At 39.2% G+C, this 14,733-nt stretch overlaps 1 protein-coding gene across 1 annotated transcript in view; it reads right to left on the bottom strand.

The window, feature by feature from the left end:
- LOC134622187 (alpha-2-macroglobulin-like) overlaps nucleotides 1-13,839 on the bottom strand; it is a 32,710-nt gene extending 18,871 nt beyond the window's left edge. The window contains exons 1-19 of the mRNA XM_063467990.1: nucleotides 13,760-13,839; nucleotides 13,500-13,680; nucleotides 13,248-13,401; nucleotides 11,244-11,296; nucleotides 11,132-11,152; nucleotides 10,418-10,583; nucleotides 10,258-10,342; nucleotides 10,012-10,159; nucleotides 4,961-5,078; nucleotides 4,758-4,867; nucleotides 4,494-4,661; nucleotides 4,029-4,256; nucleotides 2,668-2,731; nucleotides 2,428-2,573; nucleotides 1,952-2,101; nucleotides 1,083-1,226; nucleotides 862-976; nucleotides 641-764; nucleotides 95-320 (exon numbers count right to left, since the gene is read on the bottom strand). Coding sequence (XP_063324060.1) covers nucleotides 95-320; nucleotides 641-764; nucleotides 862-976; nucleotides 1,083-1,226; nucleotides 1,952-2,101; nucleotides 2,428-2,573; nucleotides 2,668-2,731; nucleotides 4,029-4,256; nucleotides 4,494-4,661; nucleotides 4,758-4,867; nucleotides 4,961-5,078; nucleotides 10,012-10,159; nucleotides 10,258-10,342; nucleotides 10,418-10,583; nucleotides 11,132-11,152; nucleotides 11,244-11,296; nucleotides 13,248-13,401; nucleotides 13,500-13,680; nucleotides 13,760-13,839 — 2,481 coding nt within the window. The remainder of the gene's footprint in view (nucleotides 1-94; nucleotides 321-640; nucleotides 765-861; nucleotides 977-1,082; nucleotides 1,227-1,951; nucleotides 2,102-2,427; nucleotides 2,574-2,667; nucleotides 2,732-4,028; nucleotides 4,257-4,493; nucleotides 4,662-4,757; nucleotides 4,868-4,960; nucleotides 5,079-10,011; nucleotides 10,160-10,257; nucleotides 10,343-10,417; nucleotides 10,584-11,131; nucleotides 11,153-11,243; nucleotides 11,297-13,247; nucleotides 13,402-13,499; nucleotides 13,681-13,759) is intronic.
- Nucleotides 13,840-14,733: the final 894 nt, after the last annotated feature.

Raw genomic sequence — 14,733 nt, 5'->3', positions numbered from 1 at the left:
TATGATATAATTTTTGCTTAGACAGTAATTTTTTCAGTATGGTTTTCCTTGGCTATGAACAGAAATGTATTTAAACACTTTAAACATTCATTACCATGATGCAGCTGGTCAGGTAGTTAAAGACAGTCGCCTTCAGTTCAAAGTGCTCCCCCCGGATGATGGAGTAGGGCATGGTGAGTTCAAGGAAGAAAGGTTGGAAGACTTTCATTTCTTTACGAGGAGCCAAACCAAAACCCTGAGAGGACAAACAGAAAGCCTCCGTCTCCCAGGTGGTGATGGTGTCTGGGACAGTCAGGGACACGCCCCTTTTTCCATCGTCTCTGAAGTAGCAGATACACACAAACATATTCTATAACTGCAGTGTGGATTTCTTGTATATGTTGAATTGACAAAGTAAAAGAGCTCCGCATTGCTAAAGAAAGTTAAATAATAATACCCAAAAATAAAGCACAACTTTAAATATGACAAAACATCAGCCTGAAGCATCAAAACATGCTTAAGAAAAAACTGACAATTATTCTATTTTTGTTTTTCATGTGTGCAAAGACACAGCAGAAAGTTCACATGGGTTTCTAAATGTGATCGTATAAACTTTTTTAAAATGTAATATGCATCTGATCTCTTCACAAGAGATACTTACCCAACTTCCACCAGATCCCAGATCCAAGTCTCAGGGAAGAAAGAGCGAACTGTCTCTATTGGGGCAGCTTCAGGAACTGATCCCAGACCAGGACCAGAAGTACCAATAAGATTCGAAACCACATCTAAAGAAAAAAAAGGAAAATAATTACCGGTTTTCTTTTTGGTAAATACAAAGAAAATTTGTATCAAAAACAAAATGCAAACAAGTAAATGATTCACCGTAGTCGTAGACGTGATAATTTTCGGTTGAGCCATCATGGTAGACTTTTCCTTTGAACTTGACGCATGAAGGCAATCGAATAAACAAGTTTGTTGCCATCTTCAGTCCGACTTTCTAGATATTTCAGCAGCACACAAAGATCAGCAAAAACTGGTGCAACAACAAAATCTATTGCATTTACATTATGTTTGACGGACTCACAGGTATACATGTATTTTACCTGGAAAACTGCATAAGCATCATTTTGCCCTTGACTGGGGTATGGCAAAACATATCTTTTTGGTCTCACATTAAGGCATTCTGTAGCATCTTCAACCTCATATGGGATACCTGACGATTTCTTGAGTGGGAACAAGTCAAATATCTGAAAAGAAAAGTGCAGTTCAGCAAAACCTCCAAACATTTTTAGTCCTTTGAAGTTTTGACTGATCTATCATGATCAATGTCACATTTGGTCCACATATTTGTTAAACTCTTAAATGAAGTACTGGTGTAAATACTAGAACCGATTAGTTTCAACTGAACTGCTAGTTTACCTAAGAAGGGTTCTTAAAAATAAATAAATAAAAATGATCAAGTTAGCAGCAAGCCTCCACAGATATGAGGTGTTGTAGTTGAGGGATGTTAAGAAAGTTGTACAATTTCTTTATAAACTGTTCGTTCTTTGTGACTTTATATGGCTACAGTAAGTCTTCTCCATTTGAAGCTGTCTCTGTAGCTCCTTTACCTCCTTTAAGTCTCACTTTTTCCAGGTTTTGCTGCATGTTCAACATCAACAAACACTAATGTATTTGAGGAGTTTTGATGTAAAGTTAAAGTCTTTTCAATAAAGTAGACACTGACTGGCAGGTGATACACTTACAAGACTGTCATCACAGACACATGCATATGTAACCTTGTATTATTTCTATACCAGTATGCTTCAAGACAAACTCAGCATTTGACTGTTTAAAACAGTTGAATGTACGACTGCCCAAAGAGTACTTATCAGTACCAGAGCGAAGGCGTGAGCTGTTGGTAACTCACGACACTACGGGCTCTGGAAATAAGGGATGTGTCCATCTCACTGGTGTTAATATCAGCAGTTACCTTATCTGCATCCAGAGTCTTCCCAGGCTCCTTGATGAGAACGCTCTTGTCGATGGCGCTCACACCACACAGAGAACGTGGCAGGGCCGTCACCTCCATGTTGGTCTCTTCACCTGGGACGGCTGAAGACGGTGAAAACTCCACTGACACCTGACACACACAAAACACTTGCACAAGTTTAGTGACTGTGATAACTCCCCACTCACTGCTGGCTAAATGTGCTGCTTCACTGTGGTGAGTGACAAACCATGAGTCCTATGGGATGGCTGCACACTACATTGGACACTGTATGAACACTGTGTCAGTGTTAGATAGGTGCTTATATAAATGGGTGTGAGCGTGCAAATGAGGTGGTATAAAGGAGCAATTTGAGTCCTCAGGTAGAGTAGAAACAGCTGTGGAACGATTTGAACACCAGAGCATGGCTGCAGACAAATGACACCAAGCACACAGCACACCCCTAGAATTACACTCACCTTGTTGCTGAAGCATTTGTCAGTAGAGAAGTCAGCACTGTGGGCAATTACATCCTCACTTGGCAGGACGGCATAAGCCACAACCTGGAACTCTGGAGCCATCTCAGGAGACACTCTGACTTTAAAGGACACCTGGCCCTCATTCACTGAAACACAGGTCCAAACATACATCCACAGATCAACAAAACAGACCAACGTCAATGCTTGGCTGTGGCATTTGTGGAAATATGGGAATTTTACCCGATCTATCTTGCACTTCAACCTGTTTTTGTCCTTGCATGGTGACAGCTCCTCTGGACAACACCTGGAAGACAGAAATCATTTAAAAACAAGAATAGAATAGAATAGAATAGAATAGAATAGAATAGCCTTTATTGTCATTGTACAGGGTACATCAAAATTGGAGTGCCACTCCCTTGGTGCAAAAATACAATAATAAATATAAATGTAAAATGTAAAAGGTACATTAAAACAAACAGTAGTAAGTACGATATATACAGGAAAACAACTTTTTCCAAAATTTTGGACATAAAAGAGAGTTTAGAAATTGGCCTGAAGTTAGAAAGAACATTAGGATCAAGATTTTCTTCTTAATAATGCCTCTGATGTCTTTTATGTTGTGAGATTTGAACATTCATGTGCTGAGGTGTTTTTTCTGTTCTCAAACCGATCTCCCTTTAACGGCTCAGTCTGGGTGGGTCTTTTTTTCTCCTCGTCTCTCCTCTTGTATTGTGTATTTCCATTGTTCTACCTCTTCTGACCTGTAGTCCCTATGTGATGTTTGTGCAATGTGTGACAGGTTGAAGGATTACTGCATATAAAACTGTTTAGTTAATACTAATTCATATCAGTTGATATAAGGACAAAAATAATGTAAATATGGTAAGAAAATGGTTAAGAGGTTATTATTTTTCGTGTTATATTAATGGCTTTCATGTTACTTAAGAGAACTGCAATCTATACATCACTGATCGGCTAGTAAGCCTTTTCTGGGATCGATTAGTAGTGTCTCTATTCTCCACTGGGGGCTTGTTCTCCTCACTGCAATAAACGAGTGCATGACAGATGCAAGTCACAATCACTCTCGTGATTCTTTCCCCCTGTTTTCAGGTAAAAGTGTTTAAAAGTTGATATATTTCCAAAGCATAATAACTATAATGAGGGCTAGAATACAAACAACTTTAACTGAGAGCAGAACCCAGATGACTAAAACTAAGACGGCCTAAGAATTTAAATACTTAGCAGAGAGAAAACTAAGGATATCATGAACAAAGGACTAAACACTGAGGCTAATTACTACGTAGACAGAAAATGATAAGGGACAAAGCAAAGGGACCACACAGGAAGTCTGTGGAACCAGCTTCCAGTTTGGATTCAGGAGACAAACACTATTTCTACTTTTAAGATTAGTCTTCAAATGTCCTTTTTGCTAAAGCATATAGTTTGGGCTGGATCAGTATTTATGCTGAGGCTCCTATATTCTCACGATGGACTGAGAGTGTCTTCTTCAGTCATGATGGGTTTTACAACAGTAGGTTTTTAGCAAACACACAAAAAGTCTGGTCATGTTCAACTTTGTAGTAAACCCAGAGATAACTCACCAGATAAATGACATCCACAGACCCTGGAGACTCTCCCACTATAGTGTAGTTTACTGATATGTCTTCTTCTGCATCACAGGGCACTGCTTTATCGTTCGTCTGTACCTCTAGAGAGCTGATTGTTTTAATATCAGGAGAAGACGGCTGGGACATGGATAATGTGTGAAATCCCCTGTCATAGTATGCAGTTCTATATCTTGGGTAGCCCAGTGTTGGTGTCAGGCTTGCCTAGTTGGGGATAAGAAACAAAAATTTAAAAACTGATCTAAAAATAACATTGGACAATGAGACCGTTTTTATATGCAAGGCAAAGGTGGAGGAAGATGAGTCATAAACTGTTTCAGGATTGCAGCTTATTACTGTGGGAGGTATTTGGACATTTGCAGCCTATCAGAAACCAGTTGTGGCTTCAGGCTGCTGTGATGGCTGCATTAAATTACACATTGTTTCAGTGTGTCAGCTCACATGGAGTTGGATATCCTGGTCAAAGTTATCAGTGCTGAAAGAAAATGAGGCCACACCGTTGCTGTCAGTTGTCAGATTTTGTAGTGAGCGTGCTCGCCACATTTGTCCCGTGAACAGGTAGACCGGTGCGTCACAAACTGGTGTATTATTGTGGTACACTACTCTGACCTGTTGAAACACACAATGCTCTATCAATGGACAATACAAACAATTTAAATGTGCTTTGTACCATAAACTAAGCAGAAAACAACATGTTAGGCTCACTTTTCCTTCCACATTAGATCCCCGTTCCCAAACCTTGGGCATGTTAATGAAAGACACTTTTCCAAGGACATAAGAAATCCTGATTCTCTTCTCTTGAGGGAGTGAAATACCTGAATGTAAAAACTTTCATGTTATAATACTGTGAATGCCTTTTTGGTTAAATATATATTAATATGTCATTTTAAAGGAATAAAAAACCTTGCCTGTTCCCTTTTCTTCCACTTTGGCTCTGATATCCAGAACATGTTGAAGCACCTTTTGGTCCATTTTAGTAAAAATTGACATGTTGAAGGAAAACGTTGCACAGCCAGTCTTGTCTGCCTGTAAAGAACAATAAAGAAAGAAAATGACTACTGTGTGCGATACAATCTTACTAGAATAAACCAAAATTATAATCAAATCTCATTCACAGTCGAATCTATAAAATATATTAAAAGTTCAGGCTATGAGATTTTAAAGAATCATGAAAAATATGAGCTTATTTTGAATTTGATGAAAGCAATATGCTTCAAAAATGTATAGTGGGGGGACAAAAGTCTGGAGGGGTCAGTTGTATTAAACTAACACAGCTGAGGGAACATTTTGCAACTGATTATGTTACCTGGCAACAGATCATTTAGATAAACGTGTATAAAAAGATCATCATAGAGGCAGAGTTTCTCAGAAATACAGATGGGTGGAGGTTTACAAATCTGCAAAAGACTGTGTCTACAAATTATAGAACAATAACATAATAATTTCATTAATGAAAAATTATCAAGACGGGGAATATCTCATCATCTGCAGTGCATAATGTCATCAAAACATGCAAAGGATAAGGCTGAAATCCACTATCAGATGGCTGCAGTCTCCAGGCCCTCGGGCAGCAATGCATGAAAAACTGTCGTCATTCTGCCACTCAGATCACTGCATGGCCTCAGGAACACTTCCACAAATCAATATCTGTGCACAAAGTTCACCGTGCCACCCACAAACGCAGGTTAAAGCTCCATCGCGCAAAGAAGAAGTCAAATGTGAATGCGAACTGGAAACGCTGCATTCTTTTCTGGGCAAAAGCTCATTTAAAACGACAAAAACTGCTCTGTACTCCACAACATCCCAAACATCCTTTGGAACTGGGCCTGTAAAGCAGTATGATGGTATCACCTTACAAAACCACTGTGTCGTTTAAATTTCACAACAGCATCTCATTTACATCCTTAAAATCTCAGTACTACCATATATATGTTATAGAGTACTGTGAAAAACTCTTCACCCAACCACCTTTTTGTGTGTTTGTTTGTTGGCTTCCAACTAACCAAACTTTCTTGGTATTTTTTAAAAAGGGCTTGAGCAGTTTGTGTTGAGACTTTGGCAGCTTTTACAGTCATTTCCAGTTCAGTCCCCGTACCTGATCATTCTTAGAGAACGTTTTTTCATTCCTTTATTTGGATCAGGCACTTGATGTTGACCTATGAACCATCAAAGCACAACAAGGACACCTGCCTCAAGGGATTATTGTTTCTATACATAACAGACAACTTAGCAAAGAACCAGTTTGAACTTTATCCTATTGTCGAGCAGCCTGTTGCAAAAACACATCTTTTACTCCCATTTCCTTCTTTGAATCTAAAACAAACACCAACTCATCAAAGCTTGCCTGAGAGAGTTCAAGCTGCATTTCCATTTGTGTTTGCGTGTTTCAGTACCTGCAACATATAAACAAACTAGGGGTGGCTCAATATCTTTGCACTGTATTATGATGCCATAATGTGGCCTGGAAACTACTAAAATACTATGTTCATAACGCAAACAGACAAAACAACACTGTACTGTACCAGTAACAGTGTTGGGGAGTAACGGAATACATGTCATGTCATTCTGTCAAGTTAAAGCTTAAAAAGTTGGTATTCAGAATACAGTAACTTTGTTGAAATAAATGGATTACATGGCGGCCTTTTCCTGCTTCATATGTTAGGCCATGTCACCCCTTCTTACGGCTTTGAGTGAAGAAATATTTTTTAAAATTAATATTCAAAAAACTATTTAATGTGAAGGCAATAGGCAGAGTGTTACAGGCATAGCCCTGAGGAATGTAGCCTCATGGCCAGTGTAGTCAGTGGGGAGAATGGACTGCCATACCCATTTGTGTGTCTGTGAGAGTGAGAGAGGGAGAAAAAGGAGAGCCGAAAAGTACGAGTTGTTACCGACCAGAAACGGGAGATGGAAGCATGTAAATATAATAATAACCACTGCAGCCAAAAAGAGTGCCTGACGAGCCCAGCTGTAAGTAAGCTACAGTGGCTCGCAAAAGTATTCGGCCCCCTTGAACTTTTCCACATTTTGTCACATTACAGCCACAAACATGAATCAATTTTATTGGAATTCCACGTGAAAGACCAATACAAAGTGGTGTACACGTGAGAAGTGGAACAAAAATCATACATGATTCCAAACAGTTTTTACAATTAATAACTGAAAAGTGGGGTGTGCGTAATTATTCAGCCCCTGAGTCAATACTTTGTAGAACCACCTTTTGCTGCAATTCCAGCTGCCAGTCTTTTAGGGTATGTCTCTACCAGCTTTGGACATCTACAGACTGAAATCCTTGCCCATTCTTCTTTGCAAAACAGCTCCAGCTCAGTCAGATTAGATGGACAGCGTTTGTGAACAGCAGTTTTCAGATCTTGCCACAGATTCTCGATTGGATTTAGATCTGGACTTTGACTGGGCCATTCTAACACATGGATATGTTTTGTTTTAAACCATTCCATTGTTGCCCTGGCTTTATGTTTAGGGTCGTTGTCCTGCTGGAAGGTGAACCTCCGCCCCAGTCTCAAGTCTTTTGCAGACTCCAAGAGGTTTTCTTCCAAGATTTCCCTGTATTTGGCTCCATCCATCTTCCCATCAACTCTGACCAGCTTCCCTGTCCCTGGTGAAGAGAAGCACCCCCAGAGCATGATGCTGCCACCACCATATTTGACAGTGGGGATGGTGTGTTCAGAGTGTTGTGCAGTGTTAGTTTTCCGCCATTCATAGCGTTTTGCATTTTGGCCAAAAAGTTCCATTTTGGTCTCATCTGACCAGAGCACCTTCTTCCACATGTTTGCTGTGTCCCCCACATGGCTTGTGGCAAACTGCAAACGGGACATCTTATGGTTTTCTGTTAACAATGGCTTTCTTCCTGCCACTCCTCCATAAAGGCCAACTTTGTGCAGTGCACAACTAATAGTTGTCCTATGGACAGATTTCCCCACCTGAGCTGTAGATCTCTGCAGCTCGTCCAGAGTCACCATGGGCCTCTTGGCTGCATTTCTGATCAGCGCTCTCCTTGTTCGGCCTGTGAGTTTAGGTGGACGGCCTTGTCTTGGTAGGTTTACAGCTAGATTAACGTGATGGTGTTGTGTTTAGTATGTTGCTTTGGTTTTTTTTTTTGCTTGTTTTCTCTTCTTTTTCTCTCAACAGGTGATCCAGGAGATTCTTTTTTCTTTGTCTTTGTAAGTGCCCTTTCTCACTTTCTCTTTTCCCTTCTGTTTTTCTTTTCCTTCCTCTCTTTCTTTCTCCCTATCCTATCCCCCAGTCATGTCTGTCCCATCTGTAACAACTGCAAATAAAATAAATAATAACAATAAAGGTTGATCAAATGGACCAATACGGCAATGCCATGATGATCCATTTGGCAAAATAAATCCATTTGGTATCCTTGTTGGTCTTCAGACAACAATTCTGACGGCTAAAGAACCAAATGGGACAAAAAAAAAAAAAGGTTTACAGTTGTGCCATACTCCTTCCATTTCTGACTGATCGCTTGAACAGTGCTCCGTGGGATGTTCAAGGCTTGGGAAATCTTTTTGTAGCCTAAGCCTGCTTTAAATTTCTCAATAACTTTATCCCTGACCTGTCTGGTGTGTTCTTTGGACTTCATGATGTTGTTGCTCCCAATATTCTCTTAGACAACCTCTGAGGCCGTCACAGAGCAGCTGTATTTGTACTGACATTAGATTACACACAGGTGCACTCTATTTAGTCATTAGCACTCATCAGGCAATGTCTATGGGCAACTGACTGCACTCAGACCAAAGGGGGCAGAATAATTACGCACACCCCACTTTGCAGTTATTTATTTGTAACAAATGTTTGGAATCATGTATGATTTTCGTTCCACTTCTCACATGTACACCACTTTGTATTGGTCTTTCACGTGGAATTCCAATAAAGTTGATTCATGTTTGTGGCTGTAATGCAACAAAATGTAGAAAAGTCCAAGGGGGCCGAATACTTTAGCAAGCCACTGTATTGAGACTCGACTGTACTCTGTGTTCGTGTTTTCCTCCAAAACAATAAGTTCTGTTGGAGCAGCCTTTCAACGCTTCTCTCTGTCTCTCGCAAGCAAAGTTGACCCAGACAACAAAGTAAAGCTAGTTTTCAGCTAAGAACCTGACACTAACCCGACGTATTAGCCAGAGGTCCACTACTGTCGGACCTGTTTTATAAAAGCGCGGGATAGTTTTCTATATGAGCTCGCTGCAAAAAGTGCAGCCTTACCTAATGTCCAGCTACTGTTACTCGTTTTATATTAAGATTTAAAAATCTAGTTGGTATTGGTATGGCGAGTAGCCTTCAGTAATAGTAATAAAACACACAGAAAAAGTTCATTCGTGTAGTAGTAAAAAGAATGATAGGTTATTAAGTAATCCAAAGTATTCAGAATACGTTGCTCTCATTGAGTAACGTAACGGAATACATTACAAAATACATTTTGAGGCATGTATTCTGTAATCTGTAGTGGAATACATTTTAACCTTCCCAACACTGAGCAGTAACTCAGTAAATCAGTCTAAATTGTTCAAACTTAAAACAGGAGCTGAATCTTTGGATGTGTGTATATTCATTCAGCTTGTTTAGGTGTCACTGTCTGATCAGAGTATTTTGAAGTTCTTTTGTGTGACAGACATAATGCGACACACCACTTGCCTTAGCCTTACCAGTAATGCTAATCATCTAGCAGATATTAGAAACACCAACACAACCTATGCAGCCTTTTAGGCACAACAATAACCATCCAAGAAGGATGAGACATCACTAAAAATTCCAATTCGTGGATGAAACAAGTACGGGATGATAAAATGTAGGGAAAAAAAGTGAAGAGAACATACGGCGCCAGTTTAGCTGGGTAGAGCAGGCAACCTGTATGCTGTAATGCTAATGCAGGGGCCTGAATGTACCCAAAGTATCAGGGAAAAAAGGTTAGAGAGAAATAAAGCCATAACTGTACCTGCTTTGTCTCTGTGTGGCAGGGCGCAATCTGCAATAGCGCCAAATCATCCTCACTGTGCACCGATACACCACGGGAAAAGTACCTATCAATAGGTCTGCACACATTAACTGTAACACGTCCTGGTACAGGCTGTCCATACGTGTACCTGTTCAAAGAAAAATAATTAAACATTATGAGTCATTTGCTCTCCAAACTCCAGATTTTCAACAACACATAATTTGTCCAGAAAGAACTTTTCCTTACTTTGCACACACTTCAGCTTCAATGTCTTCCTGCCCAATACTCACTTCTTCAGATATATTTACTGTCACATCAAATTTGGGTAAAACTGGGGGAAAATATGAATGTCAGCATTTTCACTCCATTACAACAAAGAATTTAAAAATAAATAAGACTGACTTACCATACTTCTCCACTTTGAAGTTGTGAGATATTTTCGTCTCACCCATTGACACAATGATCTGGTACGGTCCCTCACGGGCCTCAGTGTCCAAGGAGTAAGAAAGCTGCAGTATTCTGCTATTGGATGTTTCATTTAGCCACTGTCCAATCCTGTTACTATTTGGATCCTGTTAAATCAAATGACAGTGACAGCTACTACACAGGTGTAAATACAGTACCAACTAGATTCTATATTTTCTTTTTCAACAACATTAGAGCTAAAACTGGACAATATAAATTTAGAGGGACTTAAAAATGTCCTGTCCTCATTTGTAGCCAGCTTTGTCCCCTTCTAGATGTGAAGCACTGTTTATAAATGTTTAAAAATTAAGTGACATTAAGAAACCTAAGCTGTAATGACAGGGAAGCTCTGGCTGTGTTTGTGGATTAATTAAATCAAAATTATTATTTTGATTTAATCCCTGTCATTTTATTTTTACATGTTGGGCATCAAGTGACAGAATAGGCCCCTGCACGCTGTGTATTACATACATGCAACCCAATTTGTCCAATTTTTAAACCTTGCACTGTCAGTAACTTGGAGTAATACTGCAGAAGCAGTGTGTATGCAAGCAGTGAGCAGGAAACCTTCAAGTCTGTCTGACTGCATATGTTCAGTGTTGTGTTGATGCATTTACAAGAGAAGTAAAAGCCTTTTCTAGACACGCCCTCTTACCTGAAGTTCAATGACATCATACTGAAAGAAAAGGGGAGAAAGACAGGTGGAGTTAAGAAACTGTTCCCAAAATTCCAAACAGCATTATTAATAATATTGTTCAAAAACTCACCAGCTGATTGGCAGGTCGCATTTTATTATCCATCGTAACGACTCTGAAATTCACTTTGAGAAAAATGGAGAGGTTACCTCTGTTTCTCTCTTTATACTTTAAAACAAAGTCACTGCAACTTATCAAAAACAGATCTGATTGGTCACCCTACACAGAAAGCCAAGACAGATCTCAGATAATGGACTGACATGTATTAATCATATATATCTAATTTATTGAAATTGAACTGATATTGCTAATTTATATTTTAATTAATGACACATTTAATTTATTATCTAATTATGTGCTTAATACATTTTGGCACCCAAAGCCCTCCATATTCTTCCCTCACATTTTTTTTTACTTTGAATTCCAAAGCCATGTTTAAACATATTTATTTTATTATGAAGTTTTAAAAATTAAAACCGTTAAACTGTCACATAAAAAGAATTTGACTCTGAAATAAACTAAGAGGTATTACTCAGACATGATTCATTTTGTGCTATCTGTCCCCGTTTACAAAGTTAAGCTGAATTACTGTCTAATTCTCCATCACAGCAACAGGTCTCAAAATGGAAAATATAATATGGCCTTTGCCCTTTGGGGGAAGTTGTGCACTCTGAGTATTCTGCATGTTTTATTTCTCATTACTGTGAAATAACTGCATACCATTCGCTGTCAGTAGCTGTCTTTTGCAATGTGAAGTTCATCATTAGTGTGAGCTCAAATATGAAACTTGTGGGATTTTTTTTCATTTTGTTTTTTTTAAAAATACCATATTTTTCGGACTATAAGGCACACTGACGATGTGCACAATTCTAGGGCGCATTAAACGCCTTATAATTTTTGCTATGTAACTTTGCACTGTCCACTTTCTGCTGTAACAAAACCAATTTCCGACGTGTGGGACTAATAAACGTTATCTTATCTTATAATAATGACTAACCTGGTATTGTGGATGGATTATCTCAGTTGTTCTCCTGACTGAAGTTTGGTCCATTTAAAGCATTTTTCCATGTGATTGCATTTGTCAAAAACCATCGGAAACTTTTATTGAGCGGAAAAAAGTTAGCGTTCATCCTCCAGCTTCACTGTGTTTATGTTATGCTAACATAGTTGTGTCGCTAGCGATCACATAGCACATCATTATATACCAGCTAGCCCAACTTCAGTAACCCTACACACATCACTGCTGTTTAGTTTTCTGTCTTCATTTATGTTGGAAGTGATAGCAGAGCTGTACATTTTATTTTTATCCAGAAATCTCTCAGTCAGAACATGCTATATCATGTTTAGGTAGCTAGCAAAAACCAGCGAGCTAACTTCCTGCTAACTTCTAACTCTGTTAAATTTAATAAATTCTGTTTTCATGGATGCCTGGATATTGTTACACCTGGTAAAGCAGCAACACTGATCATTTTATTAAAGAGGAAAGAATTTAGACAGTTTTTAACTCTCAGTGATGCCGCAGTGTTCGTTTGACTTTAGGACCTGAAGCAGACGGCGTTTAGGACCCAGATTACGCTGAGTCCGTGAGGCTTCTGACTCTTGTAGCCATAATGCTCCGAGAATCCATCAAGCAGTGCGGCTTCGTACCTTACCAAAGGCGTACTAAAAAAAAATTTTGACAGATTTTTGAGCGCTGTGTACCACGTAAAATCTGTTCGTGGTCAGTAAACACAACCAGAATTCATACATAAGGCACAATGTCGATTTTTGAGAAAAATAAAGGATTTTAAGTGCGCCTTATAGTCTGGAAAATACGGTAATTATGTTCAAAGATGGAGTCGGGTTTCAAAGTGCGAACAAACATCTCGGTCGATGGACTGTATTAAATGTTATATTAAATATCTTGAAAAACATTTGCTATATAAAGCAAACATTTCACATCAATCACTGTATGTGTGTCCAAATTTTGGACCATAAAACTTTTTATGCAAATTGGAGATGGTGGAGCAGCTGGCTCATGATGATTTGATAGGGGATGAACTACATGTTATGAATAACATAACAACACATTGTTACCTTTTTGTCCAGGGAGGTAGATGGGTTTGTCTGTTTGGATGAATGTGAAGGGATCATACGCTTGGATCATCACTTTTCTGACTTGTTTGGAGTAAAATGTGTCTCCTCGTACCTCCACCTGAAAAATTTGCACCTCCTTTTGTACCAAAGGAGCCTGAAACAGTGGGATATTGTAAATAGTCATTAAAGCCAATAATGCTTACAATAAAAACTAACAAACACACTTTGTGTGTGAAAGTGCTGGTTGTGGACCTTAAACTGAACACAGGTTTGAAAGGGCTCATTTGAGGTATGTGTGAATAAGGTCGTGTTCTTCTCTCGGGACTTCAAAGTGACAGTCATGACCAGAGTCCCACTGGGCTGTCGGAGAGTTGCACAGAATTTGGCCTCAGCTCCAGCTTCAATAACTGCAGGAATGGCCACCAGGTACTGGCTGCATACAGCATCGCACATACAGCAGTTACTGCAGTGAACAACTCACACAGACAAAAACACGCTGAAGACAAACTCACGGTTCAGCCACTGCTTGATCCACATGCATCCAGCTCAGGAGGACACACAGAGTGCAGCTCAGGATCCAGAGACGGTCCATGACTGGTTGTGAAAATTCTCAGTGTCAACTTCTGCTAAATATAGGCTGATCGTCCCCACCCACATACACTGTAACAACCACGTGTTTGAAACGCACTCATGTACTCTGATCTCCACAAAGTCAATCACTTACACATTTACAAAATCCCAATCCTAATGTGCCTCTTTTACTTAATAATGTGCATTTTCCTACCGTCAGTGCTGGGCTATCCCACTGTAGTGTGTAACCACTGATATTCTCTAAAATCACTGGGATTTAGAGTAAGTGTAGCCACCAACACTGACCTTTACCCAGCGTGGGATGTCTGACTACCATGCTTGTGACGTTATTTTTCAGGAAAGACTAAAAAAACGTTTGTGTAGTGATAACAGGCTCAAACACAACTGATGGATTCATCAGTGATGTCACAGACTGCTATATTTGCTTAAAAGACAAATATAACAATGTTTCTGTCTGAATTCAAAATGAAACATGTTAAACAGCTATTTGTTGCACTTTAGTAAAGACCACAGATCAAACTTCAGCCCACTGAAATAACTGCAGTGACAGTCACACTGCTGCTGTGGATGGATATGTTTTCTCATTTTTAAACTGAGACATAAAACTGCTGAGAATGAGTCATTATCCCTGACCCTCCGCACGCAGCAGTGTTACCCCATGTTATTCTATTTGTCCTGTTTGATTTGCCTTTACGGGAAAAGGATTTTTGTTTGTTGTGTCTTACTAATGTGCTGCAGTGGGGCATGTTTAAACACACATACAGATGTGTTCATCCTTATTAACAAATCCAGAAAATAACAGAAAAAACAGTTAACAGCACTGAACCCATGAAGGACTGAAGTCTGTACTGATATACTGAATATCTGCTGCTGTTATGATATTATTAGATATTTA

Source organism: Pelmatolapia mariae, linkage group LG3_W, assembly GCF_036321145.2.
Source record: "Pelmatolapia mariae isolate MD_Pm_ZW linkage group LG3_W, Pm_UMD_F_2, whole genome shotgun sequence".
Taxonomy (NCBI): domain Eukaryota; kingdom Metazoa; phylum Chordata; class Actinopteri; order Cichliformes; family Cichlidae; genus Pelmatolapia; species Pelmatolapia mariae.
The sequence above is the reverse complement of the archived record's forward strand: the minus strand, read 5'-3'. Positions and strand labels throughout refer to the sequence as shown.